This window comes from Prionailurus bengalensis, chromosome E4, assembly GCF_016509475.1.
Source record: "Prionailurus bengalensis isolate Pbe53 chromosome E4, Fcat_Pben_1.1_paternal_pri, whole genome shotgun sequence".
Classification (NCBI taxonomy): domain Eukaryota; kingdom Metazoa; phylum Chordata; class Mammalia; order Carnivora; family Felidae; genus Prionailurus; species Prionailurus bengalensis.
In genome coordinates, this window is record NC_057360.1 from 238,040 (window position 1) to 258,048 (window position 20,009).

The following is a 20,009-nucleotide window of genomic DNA, read 5'->3' on the forward strand; positions in this document are numbered from 1 at the left end:
TCCAACCAACCTCTCCATCCCGTCATTCTAGCCCAACCCCAGGCTGCTCACTGAGGCTGACTGTCCCCCCACCCCCACCCCCAGGGGCCCCAGCCATGCTGCAGGGTCTGAAACGAGCCTCAGGCTGGAAACCCCCCGCCCCCACCCAGCACCTGCTCTGGCAGACCTCCCCTCCCCCAGGAGCCAACATGGACACCAGGGATGCCGGCCCACCGGGCCTTCATTCGGCACGTACTATGGGCCAGGCACCGCAGGGGCTTAGGAGACCATGATGAATGACACAAGGTCCCTGCCCTCGGGGCCCACAGTCCAGGCACAGCACAGTGCTACGTATCAGTGACACAAATGTGTCGGCTTACAAGGAACGGGCAGTTGTGCTAGGAGATTCACCAGGCAGATTGGGATGAGGACGGAGAGAAGGAATTCCTTCCTGACACCGTATGTGGTCTGTGCCGGCCAGTGGGGGTGGGACACAGAAGAAAGGTCCCCCCTGGAGCCTGCAGTCAGAGTGGGGAGCAGCCGACAGGCTCCCAGCTCTCGGAGAAAGTAGAAAGTGCTGGTCTTAGGAGAACAGGTGAGGTGCCAAGAGTTTGCACAAAAGGGAGGCCCACCAGGGGGCTGGGAGAACATTCCAGAAGGAAGAGGCGGACTGTGGGATGTGTGTTCTGGAGGAGTCAGGGCAGGGGCACAGAGACAGGAGGGTGAGCGCTGAGCCCAGGCCTAGGGGCTCCTGGATTTGGGGGAGGAGGTGTGTGAAACCCCGGGGTGACTTTGGCACACCTTCCCTGGTTTTCTTTATACCTTCGCAGAAAAACGTTCCTGTATTAAAATCAACATGGATGGGGTGCCTGGGTGGCTCAGTCGGTTAAGCGTCCGACTTCGGCTCAGGTCATGATCTCACAGTCTGTGGGTTTGAGCCCCGCATCAGGCTCTGTGCTGACAGCTCAGAGCCTGGAGCCTGCTTCTGATTCTGTGTCTCCCTCTCTCTCTGCCCCTCCCCTGCTCATGCTCTGTCTCTCTCTGTCGCAAAAATAAATGAAAACATTAAAAAAATTTTTTAAATAAAAAAAAAATAAAATCAACATGGAAAAAGACAGAATGCAAAATGTATATAGATTTCTTTTGAGGTAAAAAAATACAATCTCAAGGAAGTTTCGACTGCCAGCAAAGGTGCCCCCGAGTGTGCATCCCTGTGGCCGACAGGGCGACCAAGGAAAGGTTTGAGAAGCCTGACATCCTTGGTAGATACAAGCATGCCCACAGACGAGACACCAGGCCCAGAGAGGGCACATCAGGCACTCTGGGTCACACAGCCCACGGGAGCAGAATCAGGACTCAGACCAGGATGTGGGCCTTGCTCTCCCTGCAGCCGCCGAACGGCTGATGAGTTGGAGGAAATAAGGCTGAGAAAGAACGTTCTCGGCCCACAGAGGTGAGACCTCGAGGGTCAGAACAGGAAGTGTGGTATGGCCCCGAGACATCTAGCGATTCTCGTCCCGGCCTCCTCGGGGTCACCCCTACCCGGAGATGAGGCGTGACCCGTACCCAGCAACGGCACTGTTCCCACGAGGGGGAGGAAACCCGCCTCTTCGTCCGTGTGCTCATTTAGTGTTGTTCTGCAGGGACGGCCTGAGTGCTGGGGAAGGGTCTCCCGGTGCCCATCCCACGACCGGGGCACGCCCTGTGGTCGGCACAACGGGAGAAAACAGTACTCCCCTCCATGGTGGGGTCAGGGAGACCGGGCATCGTGTTGGTACGAAAACCAACAGCCCATCGTGTTCCTAGTAGGAAAGACAAGCTACGAGAAAGGACCCCAAACGGTAGCTTAGCACAGATGCAGAGCTGTCTGTGGCTTGGGATTAGTGGATGAGGAGACGCTCGCTATGGTTTGCAGCTGAATGTCGCCGTCTCTCTTCGTTCCCTTTTCTTTCTTTAGAAGGTGCTGAGAGAGTTTATTAAGAAACCAGTCGACATCCTGGAGGTCTTCAGGCCACCTCAAATACTGCCGCTTCTGCACGAATCCCCTGAGAGACTGATGCTTCATCAGCTGGTACTGGGACAGGGAGCCCACGACCACCAGGATGAGGGCACCGTCGAGGTCAGACACACAGCGGCTCTGGGCGTAACTGAAGGCTTCGAGGCACCAGCCGTCTCGGAGGAAGTGCCTGCTCACGAGACAGACCACCTTCCTGCTGCCCCACACAGCGTCCTGGATGTTGGCGATGTGGTCTTGCCCCGGGACAAAGTCTCTCTCCTCGAAGCACAGGTTGAATCTGTTTTGGTCGCTGTACTGAGCATCTAGGTGCTTGAGCAAAGCGTTTTGCACCCACTCAAAGTCCTTGTTGCTGAAGCACAGATACGCATCGTATTTGTACACGTCAGCCCCGCTGCCCTTGGCGTGGTCCACGGACAGCGGTCTGCAGGCTGCCTTGTAGCAGAAGAAACAAAGCCCCCGGAACTTGGCGACCGTGAGGACAGCCGTGAGGAACAGAGTCACGGTAACACTGGACAAAATGAAAAGGGACAACTTCAGGGACTTTAAGACTTCCTCTTCGTCACAACCCTCCATGGACACAGAGGAGAGGGAGGTCCCAGCAAGCGAGGCGGGGTACATGCAGAGGGCGTCTGCATGAGACCCAAGCACAGTGACGTTGGTCTGGTTGAGCCAGCGGATGAAGGGACGGAGTTCACACTCACAGATGAACTTGTTGTACGTTATGTCCACGGCACTGAGGCCCGCAAACAGATCGGGGTCAGGGGACAGGAGCTGGTTTCTGGACACGTCCAGGACTTCCAAATTCGCAGGCAAGTCGCCGGGAGAAAGAACGGTGAGCCTGTTGGAGCTGAGGCTGAGACCCCTCAGTGCGGTCAGGTCGCCAAATACTCCTGGCGGAAGGAAATTCAGGTAGTTGTTATTTAGGTACAGGACCTGGAGCTGGGAGAGCCCCTTAAAAACATCCCAGCAGAAGCCGGTTTCCCAGGCCAGCTGCAACATATTTCCTCCAAGGAAAAGCTTCTCCAGGCTGAGGCTCCCCGCTGGGGCATGAGCTGGGTTGCAAGAAGAAAGGCGGTTTTGATTCAGAATGAGGATCTGGAGGTGAGGGACCCGGAGAAGGAAGTAGAGACTGTCCAGATCTTCTAGCCTGTTCTCTGACAAGTGGATGAAGTTGGCCGTAAGCCTTACGTTCGGCAAGGTCACCAGTTTATTGCTGCCCAAGAAGATAGTAGGGATGCTCGGGATGAAAGAAATGGTTTTAAGGGCATTATCGCGGAGATCCAAGGTCTGTAATGTTTTCAGGGATTTGAATGTCTGGTCCTGAATGATCCCAATGTGGTTGTTTTGAAGGTCAATATAGGCTACCTCAGGCAGTCCACGGAAATCAGAATTATAAAGCTCGCCCAGAAGGTTATGTGACATGTTGAGAACCTGCAGGCTGTTGAGTCCGTAAAACGCTTCCCCTGCAATCTTGTTTATCTTGTTGTGGGCGAGGTTCAGGACCTTCAAGTGCCTGAGAGACTCAAAGAGCCGAAAGTTCAGAGAGAAGATAAAGCCGTGTGAAAGATCCAGACGTACCACTGAGCTCCTGGCCAGGCCGGCAAATGTGCTCCGGTCAGGGTCCCGGATGTTACGGAAGCCAAACCCAGCCCCCATGATGTGGTAGGTGAGAACCAGAGAGGAGGTCTGGCTCCCATTGATGGCCCTGCTGAAGTTCCCCGTGACATCCGCGGTCCAGCCGTTGTGAGAAACATCCAGGGTTTCCAGCACCATGTCTCTGAATGGGTTCATACACTTGGCCCAGTCCATGGGGACCCTGTTGTACAAGCCATTGGTGGCGAGGCTTAAGAAGGAGAGCGTCTTCCCTTGGAGGGGCTTGAGCTCCTGTTCACATACGATGGGTATCTGGTTGAGGGAAAAATCGATAGACTTCAAGGAATTCAACTCCCGGAATGAAGGATGAAGGTGAAGGCTACGAATCTGATTTTTGGACAGGTCCAGGCGAGTCAAAGACTCCAGATTTCGGAAATAACCGTCTCTTAATACGGCATCGGAGAGAGCACAGAAGAAGAGTCGAAGTTCAAGCAGGTGGGGCAGCCCCTGGAAAGCGTCGAGATGCAGGAAATGCATGTGGCTGCCGCCCAGGTCCAAGACTCTAAGATTGGGCAGGTTTCGGAAGGCCTCTCTGTCAATACGCAAGGGGGTATACTGAGTCCCGAGCTCCAGCAGCCCCAGCTGCTCCAGGAGGGGAAATGAGGAGGCAGTGACAGTCTCGATGTAGTTGAAGCTTAGCAGGAGGATCTCCGTGGTGCCAGGCACCCAGGGCACCTGGGTGAGGTTGCAGAATCGGTACAAGGCTAGCCGACCGTCCGAGGAGCAGGAAGAAATCGCCAGCACAGGACTGGCCACGAGCACTACTCCGAAGACAAGGTCAAGGGGGTCTCCCATGATCCCGTGGAGAAGACGGGAAAATGAAGACACAGCCGACCGAGCTCCAGGCATGGCGCGCGGGCCCCTGGGACATGGGGGCTCCCGCACGACCTGCCTGCTGCCGAGACCCTTTGTGGGTGCGGCTGTGGGGGGTGGGCCTAAAGGTAAGCACTATTCCAAGTCCTTCAGAAACATTCAGTCTTTGCAGTAACGGTTCATTAGTTCACGCAGTCGCTTACTCAAGGTCTGCGCAGGCAGTGGGAGAAAGCTGCAGGTGGAGACACGTCTGCACGTCCCCTGGGCCCGTTCCCAGCCAGCCGGCTCCTCGGTCCTCTGTCCACAGCCAGGCCGCCTCAGCGCACAAGCAGGGGTACTTTATGCCACTGTCCACAAAGCATCACAGGATGGGTCTAATGCGGACGAACCGGGCGCCCCTGCCAGCCGGCCCGCAGGGCTGTGTGGATGCTCGGCGGCACAGCCGCGTCTGGCTGGTGTTCCCAGTGCGGGGCTGTGGGGTCGGAGGAAACGCAGGGGGATCGGGCCTCAGAGCCCCCGCATCTGGTGCCCGCGGCCCATTCAACGGGCTCTCACTGTAACGTCAGAAGTAAGGAGAGACTGATGCGGCTCAGGGGCCAGGAGGAGGGACAGGGAGAGGGGAGGGGAGGGGGGAAAGAGGGGGGTGGGGTGGGGGGGGAAAGGAGGGGTGGGGGAAAGTGGGAGGAGAGAAGAAGGGGGAGAGGAAGGGGGAAGGAGGGGCAAGGGGGGAGGGGAGGAGGAGCAGGGGGGAGGGGAGAAGGAAGGATGGGGGGGAGAGGAGAAGGAGGGATGGGGGAGGGAGGAGAAGGAGGGGTGGGGCAGGGGGAGGGGGGAGAAGGAGGCACCTGCCGTAAGCCTTAGTCCGTGGCTCTGCTGGTGTTTTGCTCCATGTGGGGGCTGGTTTCCATGGAAACCCGAGGCTGTGACACACAGATTAGAGCAAATCACAAGGAGGCATCGACTCCGAGTTGACCCCAAGCATCAAAACCGGGCATTTAATAATCACTGGGAAGAAGTCGGCGATAATGTTGATCCAATCTGATCATTTTTCACGATTGCTGCCCAAGGCCTGAGGCGGCAGCCGCAAGTCCCCCGCACCTTCCATGGTGGGTCGCCCTCCTGGCGGCCTGGGGACTCTGCTGTCCCCTCCCTCCCTGCACAGAGCCCTGGGGACGACGGCCACAAGGACTTCTGTGCTCCAGCTCTGTCTCCCCAACAACTTCCTCGACAAGTATGTGGGCAGTGTCCACTAGGTGCTGGGCACCTTTCGGGACACGGGAGAGAAGACGAACTCACAAGCCATGACTGTGCTCATGGGCTCACGTGCTGGTGCAGGGAAGCAGCGGAGGGGGGACACCCAACAAAAGAAGGAAAAATGGAGACAGGGACCGCCAGGGCTGGGTGTTGGTTGCTACTTGGACAGTGGTCAGGAAAGCCCTCTCTGCTGACATCGTGCCGGAGCAGAGGCCTGAAGGCAGGAGGGAAAAGGACAGGCCCGTATGTGCAGGGGGAGGAGCAGTCAGCACCAGTCCCGGGTGACCGGGAGTGCCAGCACGGCGCTCCTGGCTGCCTCTCCAAACTCTTTCCAACCTCAGGGCCTTGGCACATGCTGCGTCCTGTGCAGGAACGCTCTTCTCTCTGCTCCTCACATGGACACTTCCTCAGAGAGCCTCCCCCACACTCACTATTTGCGGTAACTCCCCTGCCCCCAACTCGCTCAAACACACCTTGTTTATTCCTTGCAAGGCAACTATCACAAGCCCTTAATTATCTGGCGCAAACACTGGCTGCCTTATCTGCCGTCTCCCTCCCTTACGAGGCCATATTCTCCGTCAGCCCAGCGAGGATGGAAGGATGCTGCTAAGAAGAAGAAATGCGGAGTTGAACGAGTATCACTGCCAACAAGGGAACAACACTGATCTGTTTGGGGAACTTGGTCTCCGCTGAGGCAGAAACCATCACCCTGGGTGAGACTTCCTGTGCGCAACAGTGGCTCCCGATGGGGAAGCTGTCTCTGCGGGAGCGTCCTGTGAGCGTGCAGGTGTCCGGGCCACAACGCGCCCCGGGAAGCAGGGAGGCCACACGCACCTGGTCCTGCACAGGCGGAGCTGCTCAGCTCCAGGGACGATGACCCGCCGGGCGTCCCTGGAGGCCGAAACCGTCTCAAAGTGACCTCAGACCCTGACTCTCGTCTGCAGGCCAACCAAGTATTTCCTTTTAAAGTTTATTTGTTTATTTTGAGAGAGAGAGAGAGAGAGAGAGAGGAGAGAGAGCTCAGTTAGAGGAGGGCACAGAGAGAGAGAGAATCCCAAGCAGGCTCTGCTCTGTCAGCACAGAGCCTGATGTGGGGCTCGATCCCACGACCCCAGGATCATGACCTGAGCCTCAATTGTTGGAGAAGCTAGAGAACACCAAGGATGGCCGATGGGGCTAAAACAAACTCCGGTCTCTGGCTTAGAGACCCTCCTCCGGGTTCTTCTTTCTTTCTTTGCTGCGGCTTGCGAAACCCACCCCCCCGCCCACCCCAGATATGGAAGCTGATGACGATAAATTACCCTCCGCGCTTGCATCTGGCGCTCAGATCTTTGGAGAAACGGTCTCCTCCGAGCCCGCCGGTGTTAAATAAATCTCCAATCCACCAAGATCTCTGAGTGCCGCTTGGGTTTTCCGCCAGCGTCCCAGCCTGGTCCCGTAACAAAATCAAGAGTTGGACGCTTAACTGACTGAGCCACCCAGGTGCCCCCCAACAAAGTATTCTCAGCACGGTTTCTATTCTGAATTTTCCAGACACGGGATCTGACAAATCTAGGGAAGATCGTACCCTGCTCAGTTCGCAGCTGCAAACAAGAAGTTAGTCACCATTCCGGAAAATCTCTTCCTAGTGACCTGGGTCTCCACGGGAGCCATGAACCGTGCCATCTGGGTGGACTTCCCGGGGACGGTGTGTGTGACCCCGTTTATGTGGCCCTCATTTCTAAATGTCAAAGGTAATAAAACTTTAAGAAATGTCTGTTGAATATTTTCTTCTCTTAAATCCAAACTTATTCCTTATAAGTGAGTGTGAGAGTCAAAATAACTCACTTTGCCTTCTAGTGTGAGGACATATTTGTTCCTCATCACTTAACGTCCCCTTTCCTTTTCTCGTTATATTCCTGTCAGGGCGTTATATTGATTTCTTTAACATCGTGTTTATAGATTAGATTATACCTCTGCTTCAACTTCAAAATGGAAAAGCCGTCATTTAAACATTTGTTATAATATGGGTGCTCTTCTGGGGCCCCTGGGGGCTCATGTGGTCATGATCCCAGGGTTCGTGGGTTCAAGCACCACGACGGGCTCTGTGCTGGCAGTGTGGAGCCTGCTTGGGACTCTGTCTCTCTCTCTCTGTCCCTCCCCCCTCCCACTCTCTCTCTAAAATAAATAAAATGAAAAAAAAAATTTAAACAAGGATTCTTTCCTTTTTTAAAAAAAACTTTAATGTTTTTTTAAAATCTATTCTTGAGAGAGAGAAGGAGAGAGAAAGAGAGAGCGTGCACACGCACAAGCAGGGGAGGGGCAGAGAGAGAGGGAGACACAGAATCCGAAGCAGGCTCCAGGCTCTGAGCTGTCAGCACAGAGACCGACGTGGGGCTTGAACCCAAGAACCGTGAGATCATGACCTGAGCCAAAGTTGGACACTTAACCGATGGAGCCCCCCAGGCGCCCCACAAGGATGCTTTTCTAAGCACTGTGGCCATAGCCTCTTCTCCCCACGTTCACCACAAACTCTGAGATGATTAAAGCCAGATATTCTTTGAATCCTGTTTTTTCCACCCACATAGCGAGTGGTTGCCCCCCCCCCCCGCCCCTGACGATCAGACCGATGCACACGGTGGGGAGGCCCTTGTCCTGGAAGATGGGACAGATGCAGGGGAGAATTATCAGAAAGAAAACAAAACAGTGGGGGCACAGGTGGGCATCAGGCTCCTGGGAAGCCCCAGAGGTGAGCCCCAGCCCCGCCCACCTCGAAAGGGACAGCTCAGCAACAATGCTGTCCCTGCCATCCTGCTGCTGACAAAACCAGCCGGCACCTGCATGGACAGGATGGGAGGCCGTCCCCGCAGGGCCCTAACTCTGAGCCCTGGGTTCACCCCGGGCCCACACAGACGCTGGGGGAAGGAGGTCTGTTGTTCTCAGGCAGCAGATTCTCAGATGTGCTTCAGGAGGAGAGCCGAGGGTGGGGGAGACACATGGTAGGGGGACGACCTCACTCTGGGTTTTCTGTGACCTTCTTCCCATCTCCCAGCGGGAGGGGACAGGGACAGACGAGGCCCAGCCTCCCTGGCCAGATGCACACCACACTCTACAGTCGTTCTTAAATGTCTTGAGGTCACAGACCGACCCCTCTGAGACTCCGATAGCTCTGGTTCCTTGCCCTCCAAAAACGCAGGTACGCATCACACACCCAATTTTGCACCATTTCAGAGGGTTCACTGACCTTCCAAAATCTGCTCCTCCCAACCCGTGGCTTCACAGACAGCCCGGCACGCTCCGTATCCCGGGACGCGGCTCAGAGCGCGAAGGGCCTGACGGCAAATACTTTAAGCTCTGCAGTCCAACCTCTGTTCTAGAACAGAAGAGAAACTCTGGTTCACAAGTGAGGATTTGAGGGGACTGTAAGATACACGCGTGCCGATAGGGAACCACCGTATTTGCCGGGAAGACGCCACCTGGTCCCCAAGCTGCTGATTTATTCAACCATCAGAGTGATTTCTCCTCTTACGTAACAGACAGAAATCCCTGCAGAGGCGCGTAGCTCAGAACAGCCGAGCTGAGCTTTCTAGTTTCACTTTTGTCTTTTTGCAGACAACCCCTCACCGCCCCGCGGTGTACCCGCCGGACCCGGCCGCTCGACCCTGGATTTGCAGCAACGGGTGACAGAGGAGATGACAGAGGCAGTGCGGGGGGCCAGGGCCCCTGGACAAACAGAATTTACGCAAAATTATCCGGGCTCATGTGGCATGACCAAGATACCATGCAGACCGGCTTTCCCACGACGTACAGCAAGGCAGGACTGAAGCGGACCTCCGAGCGGGGGGCTCCGGGACAGCGGAGCCGAGAGCCGTCAGGAAGACACCACGCGGCGCGTCCGGAACGGGAGCCGGGAGACACGCGGGGTGAAGAAAACATGAACCCGCACCGGTGTCGGGCAGCGGGTGGAGCAGCGAGAACCAGGCTGTGAAGCTGCTTCGGACCCGATCCAACCTCAGAACCTGGAGACCATCCACCGCCCTGGACCCACAGCCCCTCCCACCCCATCCACCATCCAGGCCAAAGCCCCCTCCCCCATCCACAGCCCCTGCCCCCTGCCCCCCGCCCCCCCAGTCCACCGTCCTGGACCCACAGCTCCTCCCACCCCGTCCACAATCCTGGACCCACAGCCCCTCCCCCCATCCACAGCCCCTCCCCGCCCCCCGCACCCCCCCAGTCCACCGTCCTGGACCCACAGCCCCTCCCACCCCGTCCACCATCCTGGACCTATAGACCCCTCCCCCAACCATCGTCCTGGACCCACAGCCCCCTCCCCCCGTCCACAGCCTCTCCCCCCAGCCCCCCCAGTCCACCATCCTGGACCCACAGCCCCTCCCCCCCGTCCCCCCAGTCCACCATCCTGGACCCACAGCCCCTCCCCCCCGTCCCCCCAGTCCACCGTCCTGGACCCACAGCCCCCTCCTCCCCAGTCCACCTTCCTGGACCCACAGCCCCTCCCACCCCGTCCACCGTCCTGGACCCACAACCCCCTCCCCCCGTTTACAGCCCCTACCCCCCTCTCCCCACCTCAGTCCACCATCCTGGACCCACAGCCCCTCCCCCGTCCACCGTCCTGGACCTGTAGGCCCCTCCCCCCAACCATGGTCCTGGACCCACAGCCCCCTATCCCCGTCCACAGCCCCTCCCCCCCCAGTCCACCATCCTGGATCCACAGCCCCCTCCCCCCCCCCCCCCCCCCCCCCCCCCCCCCCCCCCCCCCCCCCCCCCCCCCCGTCTACCATCCTGGACCTATAGGCCCCTCCCCCAACCATCGTCCTCACACCCCCCACCTCACACACACACCCCCTCCCCCATCCCCCCCAGTCCACCATCCTGGACCCACAGCCCCCCCGTCCACCGTCCTGGACCTATAGGCCCCTCCCCCTAACCATCGTCCTGGACCCACAGCCCCCTCACACACACACAGCCCCTCCCCCCCTCCACCTTCCTGGACTCACAGCCCCCTCCCCCGTCCACAGCTCCTCCCCCCCCATCCACCGTCCTGGACCCACAGACCCCCACCGGTGTGACCTCAGCGCAGTTGGTGCCCAATTCTGCAAGGTTCACCCCAGGGCACTGCCCCCCTGCCGGTCATGTCCCCCCTGCCCCTGCCCACTGACCTCCCAGCCGGTCCCCCACAGACACATGCACCCCTCATCCAGCTACCCCGGGAGCCCGAAAGCACACCTCTGATCAGAAGCCTTCACTGGCTCCTTCTGCCCATGAAGGGAACAGGACTTCTGGGCGGTCCACTGTAGACTGTAGTCTACCCTGGAATGGCTGACCTTCTCCTTTGACAGAGGGGATCCCAAGCCAACCCCCCCTCCCGACCGCACCTGCAGTCTGGGCCTGTGCTCCAGAGGGAGGCCACCTGCTCAGAACTTGGCCTCCACCCAATTTCCCTCCTTAGGCTGGACCCCGGGGGGTAGGATGCTTCTGTCTGCATATCCAGCTCGCCCTTCAGAGGCCACCTCGGAGGCCAGCAATCCTCATACCCCCGGGGCACATTTTATCTCACCCTGATATTCTGTCCACACCTCCCAGACAGCGTTTTTATTAAACACCTTCCCCCTAGACTGCACGTCTCTTGAGGGCGGAGACCCTGTTTTTATTTGTGCAGTATCCCTGAGGTAGCACAGTTTAACACCCCAGTAATATTATCCCCACTAATAGTCCGAAGGCTTATTTTCATCAGACTCACCTCCTAGTTCTAACACGGGGAGCTCCTAACACGTCCTTATTCTGGGGGCACAGACCCCCACTCCCCGGCTGGTCCAGGGCTCCAGTTCCTGAGACTCTAGGAAATTCATCACAATGACGAAGGTGGTCAGTGTTGATTTGGTGAGTCAAGATAAAGGGCTTTTGTTTTCTTAAAGGAGAAAAGCTAATTAAGGGGGAGAAACAGAAACTGTGATGCACAAGTTTTTCTATGCCATATGGCAGTTTTCTTTGCAGAAGAATTTGAAGCTTTAGGTGTGTGTCTTACTGAGCAGAATTTCAACTGGAAAAGATCGAGACCATTTTGCAAATCAAGGCACGTGGGCCATCAGAGCCGCAGGGTCTTGAGAAGTCTAGGCCCAGCCTCTGGTTCAGAGGCCCAGTGTCTGGGCCAGTCAGATGGGGAGCTTTCTTCCTTGGGACTCCGGAGAGGGAAAGTCCACACTTTCACCATCCGGTGCATTTTTCTTCAAATCGCTGTGGGGAGGGAGTGTCTCCCCGGACCTAAGTTCCTTTTCACGTGACTTTGCCATGGTCATTTGGTGACGAAGGCTTCCGCCCAGGGTTGAGGACCAGCACTGTCTGCTCTATGGCAGATGGCCAGGTTCGCCATCAGAGTTTGACCTTCGGAGCAGCTCGCTCGCTAAATGAGGGCCGAGTCAGGGGACACTGGCTAGGAATCGTTAGGTCTCAGATTTAGGATGAGGGGTCCTACAGGCAGAGGAAGTGCTCAGGGTCGTGCACCCCTCCAGCTGGGCGCTAGGACTTGAATCCAGCTGCAGACTTAGTTGTCATTTTGATCTTTTCCAAAAACTCAGAATGGAGTATCCTGCACACGGCCCAGCCCCTCGGAGGCATCCGGGACCACCTGCGGGTGCCGCTAAAACGCAATCTGGTCAGCAGGCAGGCGGGGGACCTGACACTCTGGCTCTCCACAAGCCTCCAGGTGACCCTCAGAGCTGAGTGGCAGGGCCCCGAGACCCGCCGTCTGTCCACACTCACTGCTCAGGCTGCCTGTTCTCCTGGGATGAAGGTTGGGTAGGTGCTGCCCGGTCACTTCTGGCAAGGGGCCACGTTAATACACTCACCCCAACTCTTCTCGACCCTGGCGGGTGAAGCACCAGATGGTTGCCAACGGGGATCAGCTGAGGGTCCCGAGGCCGGGGCTGGACACGACGCGTGGGTTCCCTCACTGAGCAGCTGAGGAAACAGGTGCGAGGGCCTTCCCGGTTCCAGGGCAGGCGCTTCTGCCGCCGACCGGCAGGGGGCGGCCGAGGGCGGGTCGGGACGCGGCCGCGGGGTGAGCGCAGGGCCCGGGGTGAGGACTCGCCAGGGCCGCCGCTGGCATCATCCACCCCCCTCCCCGATGCTCTGCTCGCTCTGAGCTCTGCATCTGTTTTGCCCCGCACACCGTTTTGGTTGGGGTCGGGGGGGGGGGGGGAGGATGGGATCAAAATGAGGACTAAGTCTGCAGCTGAATTCGAGTCCTCGTTCCCAGTTGAATGGGTGACCAGCCTCTCTGAGCACCAGTGGGGCCGTCTACACACACACAAGGGGGGGACACTCCGGTGCCTGATCCAGAGTAATCGGTTCCTCACACGCCACCCTCTGATGGTTCTTGTTGCTTAAGGACACAGACATCGTTAGTCCAAGAGCACCTCTCCAGAGATGCACTCCCTTTAGGAGCCACCAAAGGGGAACACTGAGAGGGACAGGGGATTTCCCAGCATGGTGCGGCCTCAGGAGTTTCCCTCTTCAGTACTCCTGGAAGTTAGGGAAAATCTTGCCAGATTGCCCTTAATATCTTCCGGTGGTGGTCCCCCCACCCCCCGGCCCCCGACCACACCAGCATCCAGAGGAACTGATATTCTCAAGAAGCCAGTGTGTCAAAAACCCAACAGAATGGTTTCTCTTCTGTTTATTATAAATTCTTTCCCACCGTTTTAAAACATCTGACTGGAAAAAAAATAATTTCACTTGGGTGATGATTAAAGACTAACAACACGCGCCACACGCTTAAAATCCTCCAGAAAAGGGAGCTCTCCACGGACTGAATATCTCTACCTGATTTCAGCTTCAGGCGGCACCAATACTCTCAGAAAATTAACCTCGAGGCTCTGACAGCCTCCCCGACCGCACCTCGGCCAAGCCTGTGAGCTGATGGCCCGGAGAGAGGGGCAACAGCCAGGTGCCAGAGCCCCGAGCCCCCAAAGAGCCCGCCTTTGCCTCTCCAGAAAGTTATGACAACCTGGATTGTGATGTAAATGGAAGCAGTGGGGGGCGGCGGAGGCACAGTGAAGAAAATCCTTATTAAACTATGGACACGATGGAAATGAGAAGAGAGATTACAAGCACCAGAGAACCATCCTGGGGAGGGTTGTACTCAGGGCTGAGCTAAGGAAAGCAAAAAGAGAAACCCCCCTTGGCTGATGAAACCAAGCCCACTCGGCAGCAGCCTGGCAGAGCCGCCCTGGGTGGGAGGTGAGGGAGGGAGTCAGGCTGGGAGGGGGGAGTCCTGCGTCTCCCAGGGGTGGAGGAGGAAGAGTTTACTCGTGGCACCAGGGACTTGGGAGCGGGGGCGGCCGGGGCTGCAAGCACATGTTCCTGCCTCGTGCCGGCGACCGAGGACCGGGCCCCAGGGAGGTTCCTGAGGGTGGAAACCGCCCTGGGCCAGCAGCCCCACACCCCTGCTCCATCCTGGGTGGGGCGCCGGGGCCAGAGGCCAACTTGCTGTGGGCGGGAACGTCCAAGACCACGGCCAAAGCCCCGGGCTGGGAGAGGAGAATCCTGGGGCCACCGTGGGGGCATCCTTGATGAGCTGAATTCCCCTGGTCCCGTTTCTGAATGTGCACATGTGAGTGTGACCTGGCGGCCAGGTACGTGGCCAGACCGTACCGGAAATAGCTTGCTTTGGTTTCCCAAACAGGAATCAGATCTCTTATGAAACAGACACAATCTCTTCACGGGGCCACTCTTCCCCTCAGGAAGTACAAGGGGCGCCCGCTGCCTGGGCTCAGTTGGCCCCGTGGCCTCCTTCCGGGGCCCCGTCCTGAGCTCCCGTCCTCACCTGTTCTAATCTGCATCTCCCCGTTTTCTCTTGTGGCACCGACAGCTTTGCTCCTATGTCTTCCTGAAATGCCTCCTCCCTCGTCCTCTTGTTCTCCCCCTGGCCTTTCCCTTCCCCCACCCCTGGCTTGCAGGTCACGTTTCACGAGTTGGACTGTCCCCACCACTCGTGCCCCCAGGATCTGTCTCCAGCCCTGAGAGAGGGAGAAGCACGGACGTGGGTGTCTCCTGGGGCCAGGGCCCCCCTCTCCTGACACCTGCCTGGCAGGTGGTGAGCCAGCCTTCTGGGAGACTCTCTTCCTGGGACTGGGCACCAAGTCCCGGCTGCTCTTTCCCAGATGTCTCTAGAGTTGTCTTTCCTTTTACATTCCCACCGCCCTGGTCAGTCTTCTGTCTGGCACATGCTTCCTGGGCATGGTCTCCCAGGGAGGGTGTTAGCCGCTGGGGCTTCATCAAGACAAACCCAATCTCTGCCTTCAGGGAGCTAACGTCCCGAGCCTGAAGGCAACCACGGAGGGCGGGGGCGTGATGTCGTTACAGGACCAGACGTGGTGCCTCGGGGCAGAGGAGGACGCACCCCCAGCCCGAGGGCACCTCTAACTAGGGGTATAGACGCTGCCACCTAAGTCACAGGAGCGGTGAACCGTGGGGGGGGGGGGGGGCAGTCCCGGCAGAGGCACCCAGGCACCGTGTTCAAGGGAGAGGAGGGAGCCCAGGCCTGGAGCCCCCGCAGGTGGAGTAACTCAGAAGGTCCAAGTGTGAGCCTGTGGGCGCTGGTGGGGGCGAGGATGGAGAGGGTATTCTGCAGCCAAGAAGGACGCGCCTGCCATCCCGGGGGCAGAGGGGGCTGCCGAGGGCCTTGAGGACTGCCACCATCTAACACTAGCCCCTCAAGGCCGCTGGGCTTTGGCTCCACCGATGTATCCAGCCTCAGGTTCCCAGTAATAACCCTTAGCCCACACCTTCCGCACCAGGTGGGTGAGGTGCTTCCTGTGTCCTGTATGTGCAACCAAGGATCATGTGCCAAATGCCTGCTATGTGCCAGACACTAGCGCTGGCTCAGAGGGTCCCCAGCGAGTCGGACAAAGACCCCTCCCCCCAGTGGGCACTGCAGGGGACAAGAGCTCCGACGGAGGAGGAGCAAGAAGCGTGCAAGGAGCAACGGAGGGCAGATGACGGGCTCTCCAACTCTGCCCTTGAGGGACCCATCAGAAGAGGGGCCTTTTGAGATGCTTCTTAAAAGATGTAGAGGACTCCCCAACAGGGCATTCTGGGCAGGAGAGCGAGTGTAAGGAGAGTGAGGCATGCAAAACAGGCTCAGTAAGAACCTTCTGGAAGGTCAGTGTGTCGGGGAGGTCAGTGTGTCAGGGAGCATGAAGAGAGTGGCCAGAGCTGGAGAGGGAGGTGGGGGGTTGTGGGGAAATAGGTTTTACTCACACAAATGGGTCAGAAAAAAGCTTCGGGCAGAACGCCACCCCTGCGAGGCGAAAGCGCCTGACGTTAGCTGGCGGGATATTGTACTGGGACTGTGAGAAACGTTATTTCACCTGCAGGAAATTACTTTCCTTCTGGAGCCAATATACTATTGTACTTCGATCACAAAATCCACTCACCACCCCCCCCCCCAGACCCTTTGCTTCTTACACACACACAAGTTAATGATTACTGTCTGATTGTTCTCTCCACATTCATGTGTGTAAGATCTTCTTTTCTTCACACTCACCCTGTGTGTAAGATCTCGAAAGCCCAATAAATGCGGAGAGGAAGCCCCTGTTCGGGGCTCTTGTCTCCTCCCGGACATTAGCCTCTCGTATCCAACTCTGCATCTGCTCTCTTGCTGGACAAGCGAGAACTCCAGAGTCAAAGTCTGCCACAGGGGGTCTGGATCACAGCTGGTGAGCGCCATTACGGATTCTAAGTCTTAGTATTACCCTCGGACCTCCTTCCACCTGCCTGTCCCCGTCTCCAGCTGCCGTTTCTAAATCCAGAGGACGACCGGTGACTCCGCAAAGCCCCGTCTTTACCAGCCCACGCTGGCTGTCACCTTTGAACTAGCAGGTGATAGCACAGGACTTCACACTTAACTGCTCTCGTTTCCCGGATGCTGGTTTTGTCTTTCCTCCTGAACCTGGGAGCCTCTGAGGGGCAGGGACAATGCCTCACACGAGCAGGTCCCACAGAGCAGAGCTCACAGGGGTTGGGATGCAAAGCCAGCAGTGGGAATCACCCTAACAGGAGGCCGTGCGGAAGTCTGGATCTGCGGGCTGTCCACAAACCTAAGAGTGAAACACACATCCGGACCCAGTCACTGCACATCCCGGGGTTTTGTGCTGAGTCTGTGAGCAAGCAGAAGCACCCCAACAGGCCTATTCTGATTTCAACAGTCAGCACACTGGCAGGCAAACCGACAAAGGAGGTCTCTGTGAGGCTGGACACAACTTCCGGAGAAGTCTTCCGAGAAGACAAAGCCAAAAGCGAGCAGGGTCAGTTTTGCATTCAGAACATGCAATCAGTTTCTGCTTCCCTCAGAGCCGAGCCGCCAAGTGGGTGACCCAGTGACAGCACTTAGGGTGGAAGGACCACTGAGGGTGACGTCCCCAGGGCACTGTGAAACAAGCGAGTGGCCCTGTGACACCACCCGACCTCCACACAGGGCGTCCTATGGATTATTGCGTCCTTGCCCAGGAACAGTGTCTACGGTGCCGTTCACGGGTCACCCGGCGCGGGGCAGATGCGCTCAGAGCTGACCCCACGGGAAGGAGCAAGCCCCTCGCCATGGTCCCGGCAGCCTGGCTTCCTGCGGCCGCGCACCCCTCACCCCTAGATGAGCCACACCGCCCTGCGAGGCTGTGCCGGCGGCGGTTTTCCAGGCGCCCTGCCTCTGCGCCCGCGTCTTCACAGGTGGATTGTTTACGACGTGAAGGCCGGCGGTGTAAACCGTGCCGCCTCCGCCGGGCCGCCTCACCGGGTGCGCCGGGTGCCGCGGTTCGGGGGGGCGGGGGCCCTTTTCCAGGGCCGGGAGGCCACCTGCCCCCTCCCAGGTGGGGACGAAAGCGAAAGTGAGAAAGCGACAGCTCTCCAAAGGTGGGGGCGCCCCGGCTTCCCCGTGTCCCGCCCCCAGGGCACCAGCCGGCCACGCGCCAAGTCCCCGTCCAGGGAGCAGAGCCGGAAGCCGCCCGGGACGCCCCCGGGGGGTGGGCGCCCGACCGCGCCAGCAGCCCGGGGTGGGACAGGGGTCCTCGTCCGCGGCGGGGCGCTTACCTCCGGGAAGGGCTCCCCGCGCCTCCCGCAGCTCCGCGCGCTTCTCAGCCCGCTCCTCCACCCGGGTCCCGCCCCTCCCAGTACCCCGCCCACATGCCCCCGCCCCTCCCAGTACCCCGCCCACATGCCCCCGCCCCGCGATGCCCCCCGCCCGCATGCTCCGCCCTCCACCCTCCCCGCCTGGCCCCTCCCACCTGCCGGATCAAGCCCCGCCCACGTGTCCCGGGCAAGCCCCGCCCCACTCACACGCCCCGCCCTCCACCCACGCCCCGCCCACCTGCCCAGCCGCTCTCCGTCCGGGCCCCGCCCACCTGCCTGACGCTGCCCCCGCCGGTCCTCTTTCACAGAACAGGCCCTGCCCACCTTCTAGCCCCGCCCCCGACAGGCCCCGCCCCGAGGCTCTGGTCATCTCTTTAAGCTCTGTGACCAGTGCTAACCCTAACCTCCTGTTCCAACCTCGGGGGGCCCCCCACACTCGCCCCCCGAGACCCTGCGGCTGCAGGGACGAGGAAACATGTAGGGACACCTGTGCGCTTCGGGGCAGGTGGCTGGGACGCGGTTGCTCAGTGCTTGGGGCGCCCTGGACTGGATCCAAGGGGAAGGGGCCGCCCCCGACTGTCCTTGGGGTCATCCAGGCCAGCCCGGCCCCTCCTGCCCACGCCGTGCAGAGGAGACCTGGAGTAACTGTCCAGAGGCACAGCTGAGCCAGCAAAGAGGGGCCTGCGCCCCTGGACCCCCACCCCCCGTGCAGGGTTCCTTACCCCCAGACCCCCACCCCCGACCCACACCCCCACACCCCCAGGCAGGGCTCCTTGCTCCCCAGACCGCCACCCCCGGATCCCCCAACCCCACCCCCCCATGCAGGGCTCCTTGCCCCGGCAAGCCCACGCCTCAGGTCATGATTTCATGTTTCATGGCCCACATGGGGGTCTGCACTAAGCCTGCTTGGGATCCTCTCTCTCTCTCTGTCTCTCTCTCTCCCTCTGCCCCTCCTCCATTCATGCTCCCTCTCTCTCAAAATAAATAATGTTCTTAAAAACCACTACAGACCCAGTGCTTCCTCCAGGAGTACAAATCCTGAGCTGACTTCCAGGGACAACTCAGAGCCCAGCGGGGAAGGTGCACGTGGACACAGATGGGTATAAATTTGATGAAGTGCAAGTCCCTGCATCCAGGGTCTGACGTCCTTGCCGCAACTAAGAAAATAGAGGCAACCTTGTCAGCTGGGCAGAGTGGCTGTGGGGAGGGCAGCGGTGGGGAGGGGGAGGGCAGAGTGGGCAGGGCAGCACCAGGGCAGGGGAGGGCGTTCCATTCAGGCAAGACAGCAGAGGGGAGGGCGCTGGCTCTGGGCCGGGGAACAGCAGAGGTACTGGGGACAGAAGGGAGGTGGCTCATTTGGAAAACTGCCTGGTTGTGTGAATGGAATGCACTTTGTGTGTGGTGGGGGCAGGGATCAGGGCGCAGGAGCCCACGCCCGCAGGAGTGTGGATGGTGCTCTGTCGGCCGGTGGGCACTGGAGACCCCCCAGATGGGGCAGGTGATGAGGGACAGCCCACCCCAGTCTGCACGTCACAGGTACCCCTGACAGCAACGTGTGGAGTGAATGGGTGAGGGACAGGTGCTCAGTCAGGAGGCTCCTGCGATGGTCCAAGCAAACATAACGATTGCAAGTTAGAGCAGTGACATTCATTCATTTTAGCTAATGAGTGTCACTGTGCTTTCATGCGGCAAGCACCAGGCAGGTGGCAGGACCCTAACCACTCACTCCAACCTTTATCAGCGCTCACCACGTGTTCTGCTCTGTTCCCAGCACCAGGCCCGCGCGGACTGATCTAATCCTCACACGGCCTGTGAGTCAGGACCGTCGTCATCCCCTTCTACAAACGAGGAAACTGAAGGAGAGGAGGTTACGTTACTCCCAGGCGCCTACACAGCTGGTCAGTGACAGAGCCAGGTGGGAACTCGGTAATTGGGCTCGAGGATCCTTAACCGTGACCCTGTACTGGGTGTCACGGTAACAAGCAAGCTGCGCAAGGTCGCCACCTCGTAGAACTCACACTCTGGTGCCAGAAGACAGACGGGGGCAAGGCTCAGGTTGTAGGATCAGAAAAAACACGGTCCTCGCCGAGGAAAGAGCTGTCAGTGCAATTCCACCCGGGCTCTGTGATGGGCGGTGTGCCAGCCGCGGAATGAGGAAACGCGGGGTCCCAGC

The 20,009-nt window shown here is 58.8% G+C and overlaps 1 protein-coding gene across 4 annotated transcripts; it reads right to left on the minus strand.

Annotated features, from left to right (window-relative positions):
- Positions 1-1,092: 1,092 nt before the first annotated feature.
- TLR5 (toll like receptor 5) lies at positions 1,093-17,862 on the minus strand. 4 transcript variants are annotated; one of them, XM_043567520.1, is made up of 4 exons: positions 17,798-17,862; positions 5,878-5,930; positions 5,308-5,382; positions 1,093-5,016 (listed from the first exon to the last, which is right to left on the minus strand). In XM_043567520.1, the coding sequence occupies exon 4, from the start codon at positions 4,496-4,498 to the stop codon at positions 1,826-1,828; it is 2,673 nt and encodes an 890-aa protein (XP_043423455.1). In that variant the 5' UTR covers positions 4,499-5,016; positions 5,308-5,382; positions 5,878-5,930; positions 17,798-17,862; the 3' UTR covers positions 1,093-1,825. The 4 variants fall into 4 exon arrangements, with proteins under 4 accessions (XP_043423455.1, XP_043423458.1, XP_043423459.1 ...); XM_043567523.1 differs by lacking the exon at positions 17,798-17,862 and adding an exon at positions 8,940-9,735; XM_043567524.1 differs by lacking the exon at positions 17,798-17,862 and adding an exon at positions 6,190-6,725.
- Between the last annotated feature and the right edge of the window lie 2,147 nt (positions 17,863-20,009).

Excerpts from the sequence above, each read along its gene's own strand:
- TLR5 (XM_043567520.1), bottom strand. The coding sequence starts at position 4,498 with ATGCCTGGAGCTCGGTCGGCTGTGTCTTCATTTTCCCGTCTTCTCCAC.